At 41.5% G+C, this 19,380-nt stretch overlaps 1 protein-coding gene across 1 annotated transcript in view; it reads right to left on the reverse strand.

Moving 5' to 3' along the window:
* The window catches only part of LDB2 (LIM domain binding 2), an 892,398-nt gene extending 873,388 nt beyond the window's left edge, over positions 1-19,010 (reverse strand). The window contains exon 1 of the mRNA XM_038745550.1: positions 18,957-19,010. Coding sequence (XP_038601478.1) covers positions 18,957-18,976 — 20 coding nt within the window. The 5' untranslated portion in view covers positions 18,977-19,010. The remainder of the gene's footprint in view (positions 1-18,956) is intronic.
* Between the last annotated feature and the right edge of the window lie 370 nt (positions 19,011-19,380).

Consider the following 19,380-nt stretch of genomic DNA (forward strand, 5'->3'; position numbering starts at 1 on the left):
TAATAATAATAGCATTTATTAAGCACTTACGTGCAAAGTACTGTTCTAAGCGCTGGGGAGGTTACAAAGTGATCAGGTTGTCCCACGGGGGGCTCACAGTCTTAATCCCTATTTTACAGATGAGGGAACTGAGGCCCAGAGAACTGAAGTGACTTGCCCAAAGTCACACAGCTGACAAGTGGAGGAGCCGGCATTTGAACCCATGACCTCTGACTCCAAAGCCCGTGCTCTTTTCCACTGAGCCACGCTCCTTCTCATACTGACAGCAACCAACCACTGAGGAATCTCATTCATCTCTATCATTGCCAAGAGTCTAGCCAAAGTACCCCTGGGTTGACTCCTGAAAAATATCGTCACCGAACTCTCTCTCCCAGAATCACAGTCTGACATCTGATCACTGCATGGCACAATCAAGAAATAAATCGTATTGAGTGCCCATTGTGTACAGAGCACTGCAATAAGCTCTTCAGAGTGTACAATATAACAGATTGGTAGGTACATTTGCTGACCACAGTGAGCTCACAGTCTATAGAGGAGCACAGAACCTTTGAAGCAGTGTGGCTCAGTGGAAAGAGCCTGGGCTTGGGAGTCAGAGGTCGTGGGTTCTAATCCCAGTTCTGCCACTTGTCAGCTGTATGACTTTGGGCAAGTCACTGAACTTCTCTGTTCCTCAGTTATCTCATCTGAAAAATGGGGATCAAGATTGTGAGCCCCAAGTGGGACAACCTGATTACCTTGTAACCTTCTAGTGCTTAGAACAGTGCTTGGCACATAGTAAGCACTTAACAAATGTCATTATTATTATTTACAGCAGGTCAGATACAGGAAAAGGCAAGGGAACACTACAATACAATTAGGTGTATTTCAGAGATATTACATGAGCACCATCAGTAAGTTTGGACCCTGGAAACTGCCCTCAGTGGACATTAAGACTCTGAGACTTCTTCATAACATCATAGTCACCTCAGAAGGTGTCCTTGGCCATCCATTCCTAAGAAGCCTGAATCCTTGCCATTAATCTTGACTGCTCTCTCTCATTCAACCCACATATTCAATCCATCACTAAATCCTGTTATTTCCACCTTCAGAACATCACTAAAATCTGCCCTTTCCTCTCCATCCAAACTGCTATGACGTTAATACAAACATTCATTCTATCCTGCCTGGATTACTGCTTCAGCCTCCCTTGATCTCCCAGCCTCTTGTCTTTTCCCACTCCAGTCCATACTTTACTCTGCTGCCCGGATCATTTTTCTACCAAAATGCTCGGGACATGTTTCCCCACTCCTCAAAAAGCTCCTGTGGTTGCCCATCCACCTCCCCATCAAACAAATACTCCTCACCATTGGCTTTAAAGCACTGAATCACTTTGCTCTCTCCTACCTCACCTCACTGCTCTCCTACTACAATCCAGGCTGCACACTTGGCTCCCCTAATGCTAACCTCATTGTGCCTCCAACTGATCTATCTCACCCCGTTCCCTTGCCCAAATCTTGACTCTGGCCTGCCCTCCTTCCTCAAATCCTACAATTACTCTCCACACCTTTAAAGTCTTGTTAAAGACACATCTCCTCCAAAAGACCTTCCCTGACTAACTCCCATTCCCTCTTCTCCCACTCCCTTCTAAATTGCCCTGACTTTCTCCCTTTTTTGTCCCCCCCCCCCCCACCACCACAGCCCCACAGCACTTACATACATATCTGTAATTTATTTGTATTAATGTCTGCCTCCTTCTTTCTAGGCGGTTACTTGTTGTGGCAGGGAATGTGTCTGTTTATTGTTGAATTGTGCTCTCCCAAGCACTTAGTACAGTGCTCTGCACATCGTAAGTGCTCAATAAATATGTTTGAATGAGTGAATAAGTACTGATGGAGTAAAACAGGAAAGTATAGAGAGCCTGATTCTGTTCATTTATTCTAGCAACAACCGCCTTGTTGCCTGTTCAGTAGATATTATGATGATCATAATGATGATGATCTAGATCAGTGGGTCATCAGTAAGCCTGCCTATATAAGATTTCTACACTAATCTGAGCATTTGCAAGGCTTATAAGTTTGAGGTGGATGGTTACGCAAAACGTATAGGACAGTTCACCCAACACTCTTGAAACTATAAGTCATCTATTAAACACCACTGAATGCTCAATGAGTCACTGAATTAAAACCCAAGGAAAACAGTACTTAGAACCCAAGGAAAATGATCAGAACTAAACTTCTTGAGGGAAGAGATAACTCCAAGTGCCCAAGGCATGGCCAGTAACTGTTACGTGCTCACTCAATACTTGCTAATTGACCATTACCCCTAAAGACCACGGATGCCTGAGCAATTCCTTTATGACCAACGGCATGCTTTAAAAGGCATTTTGGATGAAAATGGAAAGAATGTGTGTATCAATTCTTGCAAGTGTCTTTCAAAATAACTCAAGTTCTCAACCCCTAATCAACTGATCTCCCTATAAAGTTATAAAATAAATGTGGTGAAGGAATATGATGGGGAATCCTGTGTTGCCAAGAATATTCTACTTTCTTTCTGCCAAAGTGAATAAAGGAAGAAAGTTTTCAATGGATTGGAAGACCCTAACTAGGATGTTGTTTTCAGTACGTAGCTAATATTGTTACCTTAACCTCTTTTCTTGCTTTATCTCTGTCACACACTATAGACACAAAATGTGCCGCTTTTTTAAAATTTCTCTGGCTGGATATGAGTACATGCAGTGTGAGAATCTTGTGCTGCTTGAAACACATTTACAAATTTGTCATCAGATTTCCCTGCACTCAATGCAAGAAGCACTGATCCACACGTTTCAATTTTCTTCTTGTGCTAAAGCCACCTCAGTTGTAGATGCAGCTACAGCAAAAGGATAATCCTTTTCTCTTTTTATCCATTCCCTCTTTTATAGAATCATTCCACCCATTTCAGGCCTCATTACACATCCTTCATAGAAAGCCAACAGCACAGTTCAAAAAAGTCTTCTAGTAGAGCCAACAACACCAATTCTTGGCACATTATTGAGGCAGATGTTTTAAAAACTAATCTGAAATCAAACTTAGGGAAATTTCTATGAAAGCTCAGTTATTTAAGGGACAGAACATATGCATTTTACCTAATCAGGAAAGCAGGAATTAGAATGGAGTAGGCCACTGAGAATTTGCTCTTTTGAAGAAGCAGAAACCCTTCCAAGTCCACATGCAACAAAGTATTTCCATCAGGTTCAAAAGAATACATGTTGCCTTTAAGTTTTCTATTATTCCTTGGGGATCTCTCGCATTTACTTTTTAATTTGAAACATGAAGTTTCTCTAATCAGTATGGCAGAAAGCCAATTATCCAAACTAATTGCAAACTTGGCTGGTTCAAACATCAAAAGTGTAGATAATCGAACAGAACTGGCACACACCCAATCTGGTTTCTTACCCATTTTTTTTCTCTGATTATCTGAATTAGCCTTCAATTTGGTTAACTGATCATTCGCTAGCTGAGCTTTGGAAAGTCATCTTCCACTCTCAGGATTTGCTGACCTTCATGTACGGAGTCTTTTTAAAAATAATTGGCAAGAAAAGAGGTCGATATCTGCTCTCTACACCATTTCTCCTTTGCAATAGATTAATTCTCAAATGAAATCATATTCATGTGATGGGGAAAAAAATCGTACTTTAAGAATGTAGCTAAACTCAGAGATTTACATTTAAATTTTCCATATTTTATGATAAAACACAGAGTAAGTGCTGAATAAATGCAAGCATTATTATTAGCTTATTAATGACTGGGGAGTTACCCATACATGAAAAAGATGTAATTCCAAGAATGGAACATCACAGAAAAGAGCAATTGAGTTTCATAAGATTGCCCTTCAGAGTTTGCCATCCCCGGCGATTAAAGTTCTGATTGCCAAAAGTATTCTGAACACCCCAGACTGAGAATTGTGCCTAAAATCTGAAAAGTTAAAATTAAGAAAGTTTTGGACACAAAAATGTAAAACTGTCATACTGACCTTTAGGTTCAGTTTGAGTCTATGCTATTTTGACTTATTTTCACCTATTAAAGTTGTGAATATCCTCTTTCTCCTAAGACATCTGTCTTACTCTGTCGGGTCCCTTAGTAATATCCTCTTTTCTCATTTTTCTCCTCTCAGTGCATTATAACTTGAAATGATTTTAAATCCTCTCTTACCCTCTTCAGAGCCACAATATCTTTCTCATAATCTAAGCCATCTGGGTGAAATACTTAATAATAATAGCAACAATAATAATAATAATGGCATTTCCCCCTTTTAGACTGTGAGCCCACTGTTGGGTAGGGACTGTCTCTATATGTTGCCAATTTGTACTTCCCAAGCGCTTAGTACAGTGCTCTGCACATAGTAAGCGCTCAATAAATACGATTGATGATGATGATGATTTATTAAGCACTTACTAAGTGCAAAGCACTGTTCTAAGCACTGGGGAGGTTACAAGGTGATCAGGTTGTCCCATGGGGGGCTCACAGTCTTCATCCCTATTTTACAGATGAGGTAACTGAGGCACAGAGAAGTGAAGTGACTTGCCCAAAGTCACACAGCTGACAATTGGCAGAGCCGGGATAGGAACCCATGACCTCTGACTCAAAAGCCTGTGCTCTTTCCACGGAGTCACACTGCTTCTCAAATCAAAGGTACGAGTCTCTAGGACCTCCTGAGGGCTTAGGACTGGTCGACCATCCCCTCCCCGCACCCCCGGATGACTACTTCGGCTCCACTTGGGCACTTTCACCAAGTAGGGTTCAATAAATAAGAGAGGCAGCCTCAAAAACCAGCGGTGGGTCATTTTGAAACCCCAGGCAGACTACTTAAGCTCCCCTTCCAAATGCAAACAAGAGAAAGCAACTTTCTGGACGAAATTCATTGTCTAAATCTTTTCTATGTCTTCCCATCTCTTCCCACCAACATCTTCCCCATGAAGTCCTCAGAACTTACAGATGATAACACAGATATAAGAACTTCCTAAATTCTGGAAGGGTCTGTGACAGGGTTGCATGGTTGGATGCATTTTCATCTGTCCAGCTAATCAAATCTACCAGGCCTTTGGAGAAGGAGTTGAATTATCAGTCAACAGCACCAGGTCCCCGCATTCAAGTCGAGGAGCTGTGAGGTGCTGGAGCCAAACAGTCTGAGGTCTGGTGAGGTGTCAGATGGTTTCCTGCTTTCCTCAGCCACCGCTCTGCAGCCCCAACTGCTAAATGGGGAGACGGTCTCAGGCAGCACGAATTTTCCCGAGTAGCTGGGACAGAACCGCTTCACTTTGTGCCACTTCCCTACTTTGGAGGGGAGGGAAAAATGTCCCCCCAAGTGCTTAGGAAGAGGTGAATGTTGTCCTAGTTGAGCAAGACAAAAGTGGATTTTGTCCAGGAGAAGCAGCGTGGCTCAATGGAAAGAGCGCGGGCTTTGGAGTCAGAGGTCACGGGTTCAAAACCCGGCTCTGCCAGTTGTCAGCTGGGTGACTTTGGGCAAGTCACTTCACTTCTCCGGGCCTCAGTTACCTCATCTGGAAAATGGGGATTAAGACTGTGAGCCTCCTGTGGGACAAGCTGATCACTTTGTAACCTCCCCAGCGCTTAGAACAGTGCTTTGCACATAGTAAGCACTTAACAAATGCCATTATTATTATTATTATTATTTTACTTTACTATGTCAGATAGTTTTCATACCAAAAGCAAAAACGGAAAGAGTTTGATGAGTTTCTTAGTTTGCTAATGCTTTTTTGTCCACTTCTGGCAGAGGGTGGTACCTATGATGTAGGCTTTTTCCGAGCTGTGTCACTGTTCAAATTCATACCCAAGCAGGCGATTAGCCCAATCCTTGCCCTGCTATTTCACCCTGGGGACAATCATTAGTTCAGAAAATCTCCACTCCCCAGACACACCTGGATTGAATCAGGAAATAATAATAATAATTTTGATATTTTATAAGTGCTTACTATGTGCAAAGCACTGTTCTAAGCGCTGGAGAGGTTACAAGGTGATCGGGTTGTCCCACGGGGGGCTCACAGTCTTCATCCCCATTTTACAGATGAGGTCACTGAGGCCCAGAGAAGTGAAGTGACTTGCCCAAAGTCACACAGCTGACAAGCGGCGGAGCCGGAATTTGAACCCATGACCTCTGACTCCTAAGCCCATGCTGTTTCCACTGAGCCACACTACACTGGGGTCAAGCAGTCAACACCATGGCCTAGTGGATACAGCACAAGCCTGGGATTCAGTGAGTCAGAAGGTTAGAAGGTCATGGGTTCTAATCTCATGTCTGCTGTGTTGCCAACTTGTACTTCCCAAGCGCTTAGTACAGTGCTCTGCACACAGTAAGCAATCAATAAATATGATTGATAAATACGATTGATGATGCTGTGTGGCCTTGGGCAAGTCACTTAACTGTGCCTCAGTTTCCTCATCTGTAAAATGGGGATTGAGACTATAAACCCTATGTGGGCCAAGGACTGTGTCCAACCCTAGAGAAGCAGCGTGGCTCAGTGGAAAGAGCATGGGCTTTGGAGTCAGAGGTCATGGGTTCGAATCCCAGCTCCCCCACATGTCTGCTGTGTGACCTTGGGCAAGTCACTTAACTTCTCTGAGCCTCAGTTACCTCATCTGTAAAATGGGGATTAAGACTGTGAGCCCCACGTGGAACAACCTGATCACTTTGTATCCCCCCAAGCGCTTAGAACAGTGCTTTGCACATAGTAAGTGCTTAACAAATGCCAACATTATTATTATTATTAACCCAATTTGCCTGTATCCATCCCAGCGCTTAGTCCAGTGCCTGGCACATAGTAAATGCTTAACAAATACTACAATTATTATTATCATTAATAATGATAATTACTAGTACTTATTGAGTGCTTACTGTGTGCAGAACACTCTCCTAAGCACTGGGGAGAGGGCAATAAAGTAGAGTTGGTAGACATGATCCCTGCCCACAAGGAATTTACAGTTTAGTACCCAGGACCTGGGTACTAAATTCAAAGCTCTGCCACTTGCCTGCTGTGTAACCTTGGGCAAGTCACTTCACTTCTCTGTGCCTCAGTTACCTCGTCTGTAAAATGGGAATGAAGACTGTGAGCTCCATGTGAGACAGGGACTGTGTTCAACCTAATTAGCTGGTATCTACCCTAGTGCTTAGAACAGTGTTTGACACATAATAAGCATTTAACAAATACTATCGTTATTATTATTTTTACTATGAGAAGGGAGAACAAGCTTCATTTATACTGAACACAAAGCCTACCAAATACGTTCTGCCTTGGCAGTACTGAAGGCTTAATTATCTTATAATGGAATGGAAAGATAATATTAAACACTGTACTGGTGCCCTTTTCACTTTAAGTTCGTATATGTCATTTTTTTCATGCACAAGCCTATAATTGCATTCTGTAGATGCCCTAGCACTTAGGACAGGGTTTGGCACATAAACATTTAATAATATTGTAACTAAGGTGCAGTGAACCAGTATCAGCTTGTCTTGCTCTAATTATGAATTGAAGCGAAGCTTCGATTTTGATTTATGTCAGTTTATTTTTTTTTTCTACTTTTCTACTTTGCATTAGCTTCATTCTTGTATATTCATTTCACTCTGGGCTCTCTCAGAGGAGTTTAGAAACAAGGAGCAGGACAAAGGTGGATAATTCAGTGTCCCAGAATCACCGAGTCAGAAATCTTTACTCACCCCTCCCTCAGCCCCACAGTACTTATGTATATATGTTATTTGAGAGGCAACATATGTTATATGAGAAGCAGCAAGGCCTAGCAAGGGACTGGGAGGAAGAAGGTCATGGGTTCTAGTCCCGACTCTGCCACGTGTCTGCTGTATGACTTTGGGCAACCCAATTCACTTCTCTGTGCCTCAGTTACTTCATCTGTAAAATGGGGATTGAGACTTTGAGCTTCATAGTGGGACCATGTCCAACCTGATTTGTTTGGATCCACCCCAGCGCTCAGTACAGTGCCTGACACTTAGTGGGCACTCAACAAATACCATTACCTTACAATACCAATACAAATAACTTCTAGACTGTAAGCCCACTCTTCTAGACTGTAAGCCCACTGTTGGGTAGGGACCGTCTCTATATGTTGTCAACTTGTACTTCCCAAGTGCTTAGTACAGTGCTCTGCACACAGTAAGCGCTTAATAAATATGATTGATTGATTGATTATTATTATTATTACTATTATTTATTCATTTATATTTATGTCTGTCTCTCCTAGACTGCAAGCTCTTTGTGGGCAGGAAATATATCCATTATCTCTGCTATCCTAACAAAATGGCATTTGTTAAGCATAGAGAAGCAGCGTGGCTCAGTGGAAAGAGCCCGGGCTTTGGAGTCAGAGGTCATGGGTTCGAATCCCGGCTCCCCCACAAGTCTGCTGTGTGACCTTGGGCAAGTCACTTAACTTCTCTGAGCCTCAGTTACCTCATCTGTAAAAATGGGGATTAAGACTGTGAGCCCCATGTGGGACAACTTGATCACACTGTATCCCCCCAGCGCTTAGAACAGTGCTTTGCACATAGTAAGTGCTTAATAAATACCATTATTATTATTATTATTATTATTATTATCCTGTCCATCTCCCAAGAGCTTATTGCAATGCTCTGCAAGCATTAAGCAGTTACTTTCCTCACCTGTGAAATGGGATTAAGTGTGTGAGCCCCACGTGGGACAGGGACTATGTCCAATCTTTTATCTACCAAGCTTTCACCTACCCCTGCACTCAGTACAGGATCTGAGGACATAGTAAGCACTTAACAAATACCATAAAATTAATCAATAAGTAAATATGATTGAAGGGAAAGATTGAGCTAATTTTTAATTAATCTTCTGACATTTAGGTAAAACCACCCCAGGCCAAAACCATTACTAGGATAATCGATAGTCTGTAGTCCGAGAGGAGGAGAGCACCTTGCTGGGACTGAGAATGGCTTTTGGGGAAGCAAAGAAGTTAGGAGGTTATGTGCTTTGCGGGAAATCTGAACACATCTGGAGAGATGTGGTCTACATATTTTGTTTTGTTGTCTGTCTCCCCCTTCTAGACTGTGAGCCCGTTGTTGGGTAGGGACCATCTTTTTATGTTGCCAACTTGTACTTCCCCAGCGTTTAGTACAGTGCTCTGCGCACAGTAAGTGCTCAATAAATACGATTGAATGAATGAGATGCGTCACTTGGAAAATGGCTTCATTTATATGTCAGAAGGAATACGACTCAAAAAGCACTTACAATGTGTGTCCCACCTGATGATCGTGTACCTGCCCCAGCAGTTAGTACAGTGCTTAGCGCATAGTAAGAGCTTAACAGACCGCAAAATTGCTAGGAGTATTATGTTAGGCACCTGTGTTTTAAATCTAATTTTAGATTCCTGAATTGGATCTGCCTTCTTCATTATTGTGGTATTTCATTCATTCATTCAGTCAGTTATATTTATTGAGCGCTTACTGTGTGCAGAGCACTGTACTAAGCAACTGGAAAGTACAATTCAGCAACAGAGACAATTCCTATTTGAGATGACAGGCTCACAGCCTTGAAGGGGGAAGGTATTCCTTCACAGTCTAGAAGGTATTTGTTAGGTACGAGAGGCAGCGTGGCTCAGTGGAAAAAGCCGGGGCTTTGGAGTCAGAGGTCATGGGTTCTAATCCCGGCTCAGCCACAAGTGACTTTGGGGAAGTCACTTAACTTCTCTGGGCCTCAGTTACCTCATCTGTAAAATCGGGATTAAGACTGTGAGCCCCATGTGGGACAACCTGATCACCTTGTTTCCCCCCCCCCCCAAGTACTTAGAACAGTGTTTCACACATAGTAAGCAGTTAACAAATGCCATCATTGTTATTTATTATTATTATTACTTCTTGTGTGCCAAGCAGTGTGGTAAATGCTAGGGTAAAGAATAATTGTGGTATTTGTTAAGCACTTACTATGTGCCAGCCACTGCACTAAGATACACCATGCAGAATAGACACGGTCTCTGTCCCACACAGAGTCCACTAACTGAGGGACATGAGGCATTTGAGGGTAAGGTTTAGGTCTTGTTCTTTCTTTGTGAATCCCCACAGGGCCTCCAATGGGGTAACTACATACATCGGTCCTCAATCCTGGCGATACACTAGAGATATCAAGGGGCAACTATTCTTCAATCCCAGACTGTGATACCAGGAGATCAAATTTCCTAATAGCCACTGTAGGACAAAGTGCTGGGAAGGTATCTTGACGTTGCCAGCCTGCCGTGCCAGGGAATATTGTAAGAGAAGCAGCTTGGCTTGGTGGGCAGAGCAAGGGTCTCGTAGTCAAAAGGACTTGGCCATTTGTCTGTGGTGTGACCTTGGGTGAGCCACTTCACTTCTCTGGGCCTCATTTATCTCAACTGTAGAATGGGGATTAAGACTGAGAGCCCCGTGTGGGACAGGAACTGTACCCAACTTGCTTAACTTATATCTACCCCAATGCTTTGAACAATGCTTGGCACATAGTAAGTGCTTAACAAGTAGCATTATTATTATTACTGTGGCCCGCCCAGGGCACTGGTTCATCAGAATGACCCTTCCAGTTCCCAGCCTGCATGCTGGGAAATAGGGATTCTTAAATTAGAATAGATGACAACAATAATAATAATAATAACAATGGCATTCATTAAGCATTTACTATGTGTGAAGCACTGTTCTAAGCACTGGGGGGGGATACAAAATGATCAGGTTGTCCATTGTGGGGTTCACAGTTTTAATCCCCATTTTACAGATGAGGGAACTGAGGTCATCAGGTTGGACACAGCCCCTGTCGAGGAGTGGGACTCACAGTCTTCATCCCCATTTGACAGATCTCCCCCTCCTCCCCCTCCCCATCCCCCCACCTTACCTCCTTCCCCTCCCCACAGCACCTGCATATATGTATATATGTTTGTATGGATTTATTACTCTATTTATTTTATTTGTACATATTTATTCTATTTATTTTATTTTGTTAATATGTTTTGTTTTGTTCCCTGTCTCCCCCTTCTAGACTGTGAGCCTACTGTTGGGTAGGGACCATCTCTATATGTTGCCAACTTATACTTCCCAAGTGCTTAGTACAGTGCTCTGCACACAGTAAGCGCTCAATAAATATGATTGAATGAATGAATGAATGAATGAAGTGACTTGCCCAAAGCCATACAGCTGACAATTGGCAGAGCCAGGATTTGAACCCATGACTTCTGACTCCAAAACACGTGCTCTTTCCACTGAACCATGCTGCTTCTCTTTGTTTAGCACATACTATGTTCCAGGCACTGTATTAAGCTCGTGGGTGGAGACAAGCAAATTGGGTTGGACACTATCCTTGTCCCATATGGGGCTCACGGTCCCAATCCACATTTTCCAGATGAGGTAACTGAGGCACAGAGAAGTGAAGTGACTTGCCCAAAGTCACACAGTAGATAAGTGGTAGAGCTGGGATCCGAATCCAGGTCCTTCTGATTCCCAGTCCTAGGCTCTATCCACTATGCCATGCTCCTTCTCAAGATTAAACACAGCTAACAAAGCCACTCCAGACAGGCTTCATTCTTGTCCCCTGAGCTTTTGATTGCACTGAGGTATTGGATGAATAAAATAATAAAATAATTCCCAAAATGTGTGACTTTGAACAATCGCTCTAGTCATCCTTCATTTCTCCAACTCTACTGCTGTGGAAGTTCTGCTGAAAGTGTAACTAACATCTCCAAGCAAGATCCAATACTGCTTCCATTTCTTCCAGCCTCTGTGGGGAGAGAAGACTTTCGATGTGGTCTTCAAATTAAGAAATAGAGCTGAAATAAATCTCAGTTCAGTGGGATATTTCACTGTGAGAATGTATATATGAAAATATCTATAGAAAACCAAACCTAAAAGATTTGGTAAACAATGGAATTGTGATTTTTCTTCCCATTGGAATGAGGAAAAGCTAATCTCTACTAAGCATCAGAACATCCAGTAGGTTATTGAGTTTCCTCATTTAGAAGCCAATTACATTGTTTTACTTAGATATTAACAGGAAAATAGAAATCCCGACCCTCAGGGAAAAACCATGGATACCAAAGAATAGTTGCTCGGCATTATATAAGTACGTAACATTTTCAATGAGCTTGGTAATAGATAAGTAGCTGATTTTAGCATCTATTGTTTCCAAAGACTGAATGTGAAAGTATACTGACTATTGAGTTACGTACATTGTTTAGAAAACCAGTAAACTGAAACTGAGTAAATTTAACAAAAAAAGTTCATCATTTATGTGATGTTAAAATATTTTTCATTCTGCTAAGGGGGTTCTCTAGTTTTCATTAATGACATTTATTTCTAATGATGGTGAAATGCTGAACTCCATGGCTGGTGCCTCATTAATGTGGCAATCTGTCAATTATATTTATTGAGCACTTCATGTGTGCAGAGCACTGTACTAAGAGCTTGGGAGAGTAAAGTATAATGGAGTTATTAGACTCTTTCCCTGTCCACAGTGAGCTTACAGTCGAGAAGGGGAGACAGATATTTGAATAGTTGCAAAAGTGCTATGGGGCTGAAAGTGGGGTGAATAAGGGAGCAAAACCAAACATAAAGAGGGCAACACAGAAAGAATTGGGAGAAGAGGAAATGAGGGTTTAATAACAGACACATACCTGCAACTATGACAGTGTGCTTTACATCCAAAAAGCTAAACAGCATAGTCGAGTTTTGGCATTCATTCCCTTGGACTCCCACAACTTCCCATTTACAGGTAAAGCTGATATTATTCTACAGTACAGTAGTTGGTAGATCTAAGCCCTGCCCTCTGCAATCTTAAAATCTAGTGGGGCAGGCAGGTGTTAAAATAAATTGCAGGTGGGGGAAGCAACCGAGTATAAAGACAGTACAAAAGTGCATTAGGGAGAACTGCTAACTTCTTAGGGATTATGGACTCAAGTGCCCGGTTGAAGCGACGGGGTGTCAAAATAGCCTTCAAGGCCATCAGAGACCTTCGCACCCCCCAGTAGCTGCCCATTTATTCATTCTTTCATTCATTCAATCATATTTATTGAGTGCTTACTGTATGCAGAGAACTGCACTAATCGCCTGGGAGAGGACAAAGCAACAATAAACTTATACACTTCTTGCCCACAATGAGCTTACCGTCTAGACACAAATACAAATAAGTACATTATGAATAAGTACATAAGTGCTGTGGGACTGGGAGTGGGGAAGAACACAGGGAGCAAGTCAGAGCAATGCAGAAGGGAGTGGGAGAATAGGAAAGGCAGGGGCTTAGAATGGGAAGGCCTCTTGGAGGAGATGGGCCTTCAGTAAGGCTTTGAAGCGGGAGAGAGTAAATGTCTGTAGGATTTGGGGAGGGAGGGAGGCCAGAGGCAGAATTTGGGCCAGATTCACCCTAGCCATTGGAGAGAGGAGTTTCCCACCGCAGCTTGACAGAACTCTCTTTTCCCTCACTGTTTCATAAGCCATGGCTCAGGGAAATACATACCCTCAGCCATGGCGCTCAAACTCCAAGCAGATCAGGAGGGACAACTTTAGGGTTTGGGGACCCACCAGGTTTTACCTGAACGCCCCCTTACCCCGGCACCTTCAGACAGCATCTTTAGTGCCAATAAAATATGAAGATTCCGAAATAGATAGCTTGAACTCACTTGAAATTGGCAATGACAATCATGGACCCCCTTTTTCTAATCAGCATCCAGTTGCTTACCTATCTTCAAAGCCTTATTGAAGGAACATCTCCTCCAAGAACCCTTCTCTGACTGAATTATCATTTCATTTTCCACATCCTTCTGCATAGCGCTTCCACTTAGATTTGCTCCCTTTCTTCACCCCACCCTCGGCCCCGCATCACTTATATAAGGATCCATAATTTATTTATTTGTATTACTGTCTGTCTCTCCTTCTAAGTTGCGAGTTCGCTGTGGGCAGGGAAGGGGCCTAACCAACTCCATTGTAATGTAGTCTCCCAAGTGCTTAGTACAGTACTCTGCACATGGTAAGCACTCAGCATGGCTCAGTGGAAACAGCACGGACTTGGGAGCCAGAGGTCATGGGTTCTAATCCCAGCTCCGCCACTTGAGCTGTGTGACTTTGGGCAAGTCACTTAACTTCTCTGGGCCTCAGTTACCTCATCTGGAAAATGGCGATTAAGACTGTGCGCCCCCCGTGGAACAACCTGATCACCTTGTATCCCCCCAGTGCTTAGAACAGTGTTTTCTACATAGAAAGCCCTTAACAAATGCCATCATCATTATTATTATTATTATTATTAAATATGATCGATTGATTAAGATGATTGTTTTAGATGAACCATCTGGTCCACTCCTGATTCAAAGGAAAAGAAAAATCCCATTAACCTGATTTCTTACTCCTATTTTGCTTCTCAATTGGCAGAGAGGAAATCATGGCTACAAATAATCAACAGAAACAGCATAGGGAGGCTAATGTCCACAGAAGGGTCTCTCACCCATGAAATGGGCTGGACTGAAGGGGAAGGAGCTCTGAGCCAGTTATTACAGACATTCAGTGACATGGTAGCTAACAATTTCAAGTATTTCCCCAGGAGTGGTGCTCGTCATTTGAGGTGAAGTGTTTGGCAGCCAAGAGGATTAATGCCCTTTTGAAACTATTTCTGAGTGTCACTCAATCTGGATCTGCTGCTGCATTTCTAGCCTTTCTTAAAAATAATCTTTAAGCCTAGTTGCATATGTGCCAAAAAAGAAATGCCAGAATTTCATTTGAAATTCTGCTCCAAGATAAGCCCTGCGTGGTCAGAGACTGGGGTGAATGTTTAAAAATACAGGTCCATGGTCCATTAAGGTAACGTTAATAATAACAATAGTAATAATTATGGTACTTGTTAAGCACTTACTATGTGCCAAGCACTGTTCTAAGCTCTGGAGTAGATACAAGTTAGGTTGGACACGGTGCCTGTCCCACATAGAGCTCACACTCTTATTCCTCATTTTAAAGATGAGGTAACTGAGGCCCAGAGAAGTTATGATGGCTCACAGGTGGGAATGAGGTTGGGAGGTGGATAGAAGACAAATCACATGATATTTTTCAAAATCCATGATTAAGTGATCCCAGCACACCAGCAATGATTCCACAGTAAGCCTGAATCTAGAAAGCAAAGTGCAATTCAACTTGTCTAAAATACCCTAAAATCATTAATATGATTACTTAATACAGCCATTTGTACAGAAGGGTAGTTTCTTTAAAAAATTATGGGATAAGGTGAAAAGGTCAAGAGGCTTATTACATCATGGTTGCAATTTTCTTTTTTTTAAATGGTAGTTATTAAGCACTTATTATGTGCTATGTACTGTACTAAGCACTGGAGAGCTACAAATCAAGTTAGACACTATCCATGTCCCACAGGGGCTCACAGTCTTAATCCACATTTAACAGATGAGATAATTGAGGCACAGAGAATTAGAGTGACTTGCCCAAGGTCACTGTGTTAATAGGTGAGTTTTGGAATTAATTTCCAGCCTGGGTCAGAAATTCCCTCTCAGCTCTCCAGCTGGACTGTAGCTTCAGCCTACTGACTTCCTAAAGAAATAGTTTGTATTTTACAGACTTGCCTATTCTTTCTTCTCTTGGGTCAAAAGGACCAGCACCATATTTAGTATAATGATGGAATAATGCCTCTGAACTCACCAAGGAATGTCAGAAAGAAAAACATCTGAAAGACAATCATATCAGATCAGATGCTTCTCTTCCTGCCTGCCACGCAGTATTATTTCCCCTACTGACAGTCAGACACCCCAAGCCCCTGACATGGTCACACAACATGTATATCAGCAATGCATTTATTTCAGAAGGTAAGCTAACATAGCTTTCTAAGGGACAAGGGAGAGCCTGTGAATATGCTATGACCCTAAGGACATAGATAACCAGTCAAATATCTCATCACCTTTTTGTGCTATTTTTTGTGTTATTTTATGCTCTTTTCATGATATTACGAACCATAAACTCAACAAGTCGTGGTCCTGCAGACACGATGCTCCAAGTGATGACTGACTGTAATGAGATCCAAAATTCAAATCTATAATTTGAAACTGTTGTTGTGACTGCACATACACTTTGGCTATGAATGATGTCTATTGACTTGCATGTCTCTGCCTTAATAATAATAATAATGTTGGTATTTGTTAAGCACTTACTATGTGCCAAGTACTATTCTAAGTGCTGGAGTAGATACAAGGTAATCAGATTGTCCCACATGGGGCTCACAGTCTTCATCCCCATTTTACAGATGAGGTAACTGAGGCCCAGAGAAGTTAAGTGACTTGCCTAAAGTCACACAGCTGATAAGTGACAGAGTCGGAATTCGAACCTGTGACCTCTTACTCCCAAGCCTGTTCTCTTTCCACTAAGCATGCTGCTTCCCATTGATGAGTTCAGATGAGTTCAATGGTTGTGATCATACACATTATCAAACTAAAATTAGAGTAATTTTATCCATTTGCAGTTCTTCTAATGATTTCCTAGTGACCCACACTAATCTGTTACTTATTGTAGTCCTGTGTCAGCCATAGAGACTTTTAGATCGTCTGGCTTAACTTTACTATTTTTCCTACATCTTGGATTGTGAACAGTGACTGTGCCTGATTGGATTTATCAATCAATCAATCATGTTTATTGAACATTTACTGTATGGAGAGCACTGTACTAATCACTTAATACATCCAAGAATTATTATTTCCAAAACTTTTATCCTGTAAGAGCTAACAACAGTAATGGAAATCAGGCAAGAACACCCAACAATAGTGTTCTCAAGGCAGATATTCTATGAAGTCAGACATGTCATAACAAGGACAGTAGAGCTTTATCAACACTATCCACCTACCAGGAAAATGGGCCTGCTGTTGCCACCTCACAGGAAGAAAGTCTACAAAGTCCTCAAGAAGAGATATCACTTTATTTTCTTAGGGAAGATGTTGATGCTGGAGTGACATTCATCTGGTTTTATGCCAGTTAGTCTGATTTCAGCTGGTCTGCCTCCTGTCCAGTGCTAGGGATGGGGAAAGGAGCCCAAAATATGCAAAGAGATGTCCAGAGTTCATATGTGCCCACAGACACAACCCTAGTTGAGGCCAAATCAGATATTTCACCCAATCTTCTGTGGTAACAAAGGAAGAGAGTAACTCTAATAAAAGATGTTGGTCAAACGAATTGCAGAGAAAAAACGTTCAGAGTGTCAGTGTGTCTCCAGAGAGCTAACTGTAGTCACATTACCCTACTGACAGATTTGCTTCAGATATGAAGCTAGGGACAGAAACACTAAGCAAGAACTCATGAGGATTGAGGAAATTGAAGATATACGGAGAGTGTGCACAGCAGCTAAAGGCCACCGGGGAAGGAAGGGAGACATATAGCAAAGATGTTTCTAGCCTAATGACTATAGGTCAGAAACAAGTAAAATATAGGAAAGACATGTAAAGCAAGCCGATTGATCAGAATGGTTTTCGCAAAGTTTTGGCTACCTCTGTAATCACTCTGAGACGCAGATAAAATTAAGACCCAAAGGGAAATTCCACAGGCATGAAACAGAAGTGATAAAAAAAAAATCATCAAACACGTCTAGACATAATCAACATCTAGCGTGTAGAACAGAGCTTGGAACATAGTAAGCACTTAATAAATGCCATCATTATTATATTTTACATAACTGTAAATGAAAACCATAGACTAATTTTCTATAGACAACATTACTTGATGTTACTAAAGTCCTAAAGAGACAGACTAAAAGTATCTATTCTTTGGGTTTAAAAAATGACAATATACCCAATTAACGCATAGTTCTTCCATTAGGTAACTTTCTATTCAAGTAACTGGGAGACATTAACCATTCATTATGTTGTGTTTTAAACTGATTTTTGTTCATGGTCTCTCTACTGAAGGATTTAGGAATTTATTCACATGATAAAATGGAGCAAATGGCAGAGTGACATTCAAATTCCTCCAGGCCATCCTAAAACAAATTGTGAACATTGGACCCTTATACAAACCTTCCCCACAGAAACTTTTGACCAGGGATTATTTGGCAGAATGGAGGATGTTACAATGGGCAATAGTTAACAATTGCTCAAGATACCCTTACAGTAAAGTTTCACTGATGAGAAGCAGAGAAGTCAGAATGGAAGGGGCTTGATTGATAATTTTTGTCAACCTTGAATATTTGGAACTGTTTTTCATAACTCAGGGAAAACTCAGGGAAAATGCTATATTTAAAATTCAGACAAAGCATAGGCAGTTTACTTCCTCACCTTCTGAGAATGACTTACCTTTCTATTGTTTTTCATTCCTTTTGCACTGAAGCCATGTTTATGGGTTGGAATGTATAGAAGGGGTAATAATGACAGACTGTTGTTTCATGGGCAGATATTTTTTCTCTGAGACTGGCAAAATATTCTCTCAAACGTGCAGGCTTGCACAGACACACACACGCATTCATGCATGCACACACTCCTTCTGATTTCGCTCGACTTACATTAAATCCAATGAGTGACACAACATTTGTAGACACTTTTTCCTTTAAGAAATCTAGAACACTATAATTACACTTTAGTCACAGTACCTCACTCTTAGTCCTGTTTTTTTATCATTCTCATTTCCCAGCTAACTTTGATTTGTTACCTTTAATATGCAACTACTATTGAACACATTTCTCATCCTTCCTTACTTGATGTGTTCTCCTTACCATCCTCATTCTACCTGTATACAGATAAATAACTTCATATATAATACCAGTGCTGTGTACCATAGTGTCACTGCCTTAATCTAGGGTTATCTTTTCATCCTTAATAAATTCCCCTGTGTGTGGTATTGAGTGATTATGTCTCACAGTTTAATCATACTAGAACATTACATCAACATACAATTCATTATTTTTAAGGACTGCACTTTTGTTCTCTTGGCTGTTCTGTTGTTTAATAAAAATATAAGAGGAAAAACTGACTTACCCGATCTCTCGGTCTAGCATATTGCTTGGACTATATAGAGGGGCAGCAGGGATATCAGGAAGCTGTTCTTGTGGAGAGGAGAACCTGAGAGGCTTTATAGGGCCACAACCTACAAAGAAATGACAAACAAGTAGCCACATTGACTATTTGTAAATCTGAGCATTTACTCTGCTTTCACAGGGTCTTTCATTAAATGCAAATCGGAGGCCTAGTCTCTGCTTCAGTAACTAGGCAGCCCAAGCTTTCTCTCTCAGAACAAAAGCAGTAGAATCAAAGAGGTTTTTTTTTTTTTTTAAAAAAAAAAGACTGCAAACTTATTATAATCAAAGGCAGGTCAAAAGTCTGCTTGGGTTCAAAGATAGCTCTTAAAAACCAACAGTCTCCAGCAGCAACAGAGTTCAGTGCTACAACTAGGGAGAAATAT

Source organism: Tachyglossus aculeatus, chromosome 4 (assembly GCF_015852505.1).
Source record: "Tachyglossus aculeatus isolate mTacAcu1 chromosome 4, mTacAcu1.pri, whole genome shotgun sequence".
Taxonomy (NCBI): domain Eukaryota; kingdom Metazoa; phylum Chordata; class Mammalia; order Monotremata; family Tachyglossidae; genus Tachyglossus; species Tachyglossus aculeatus.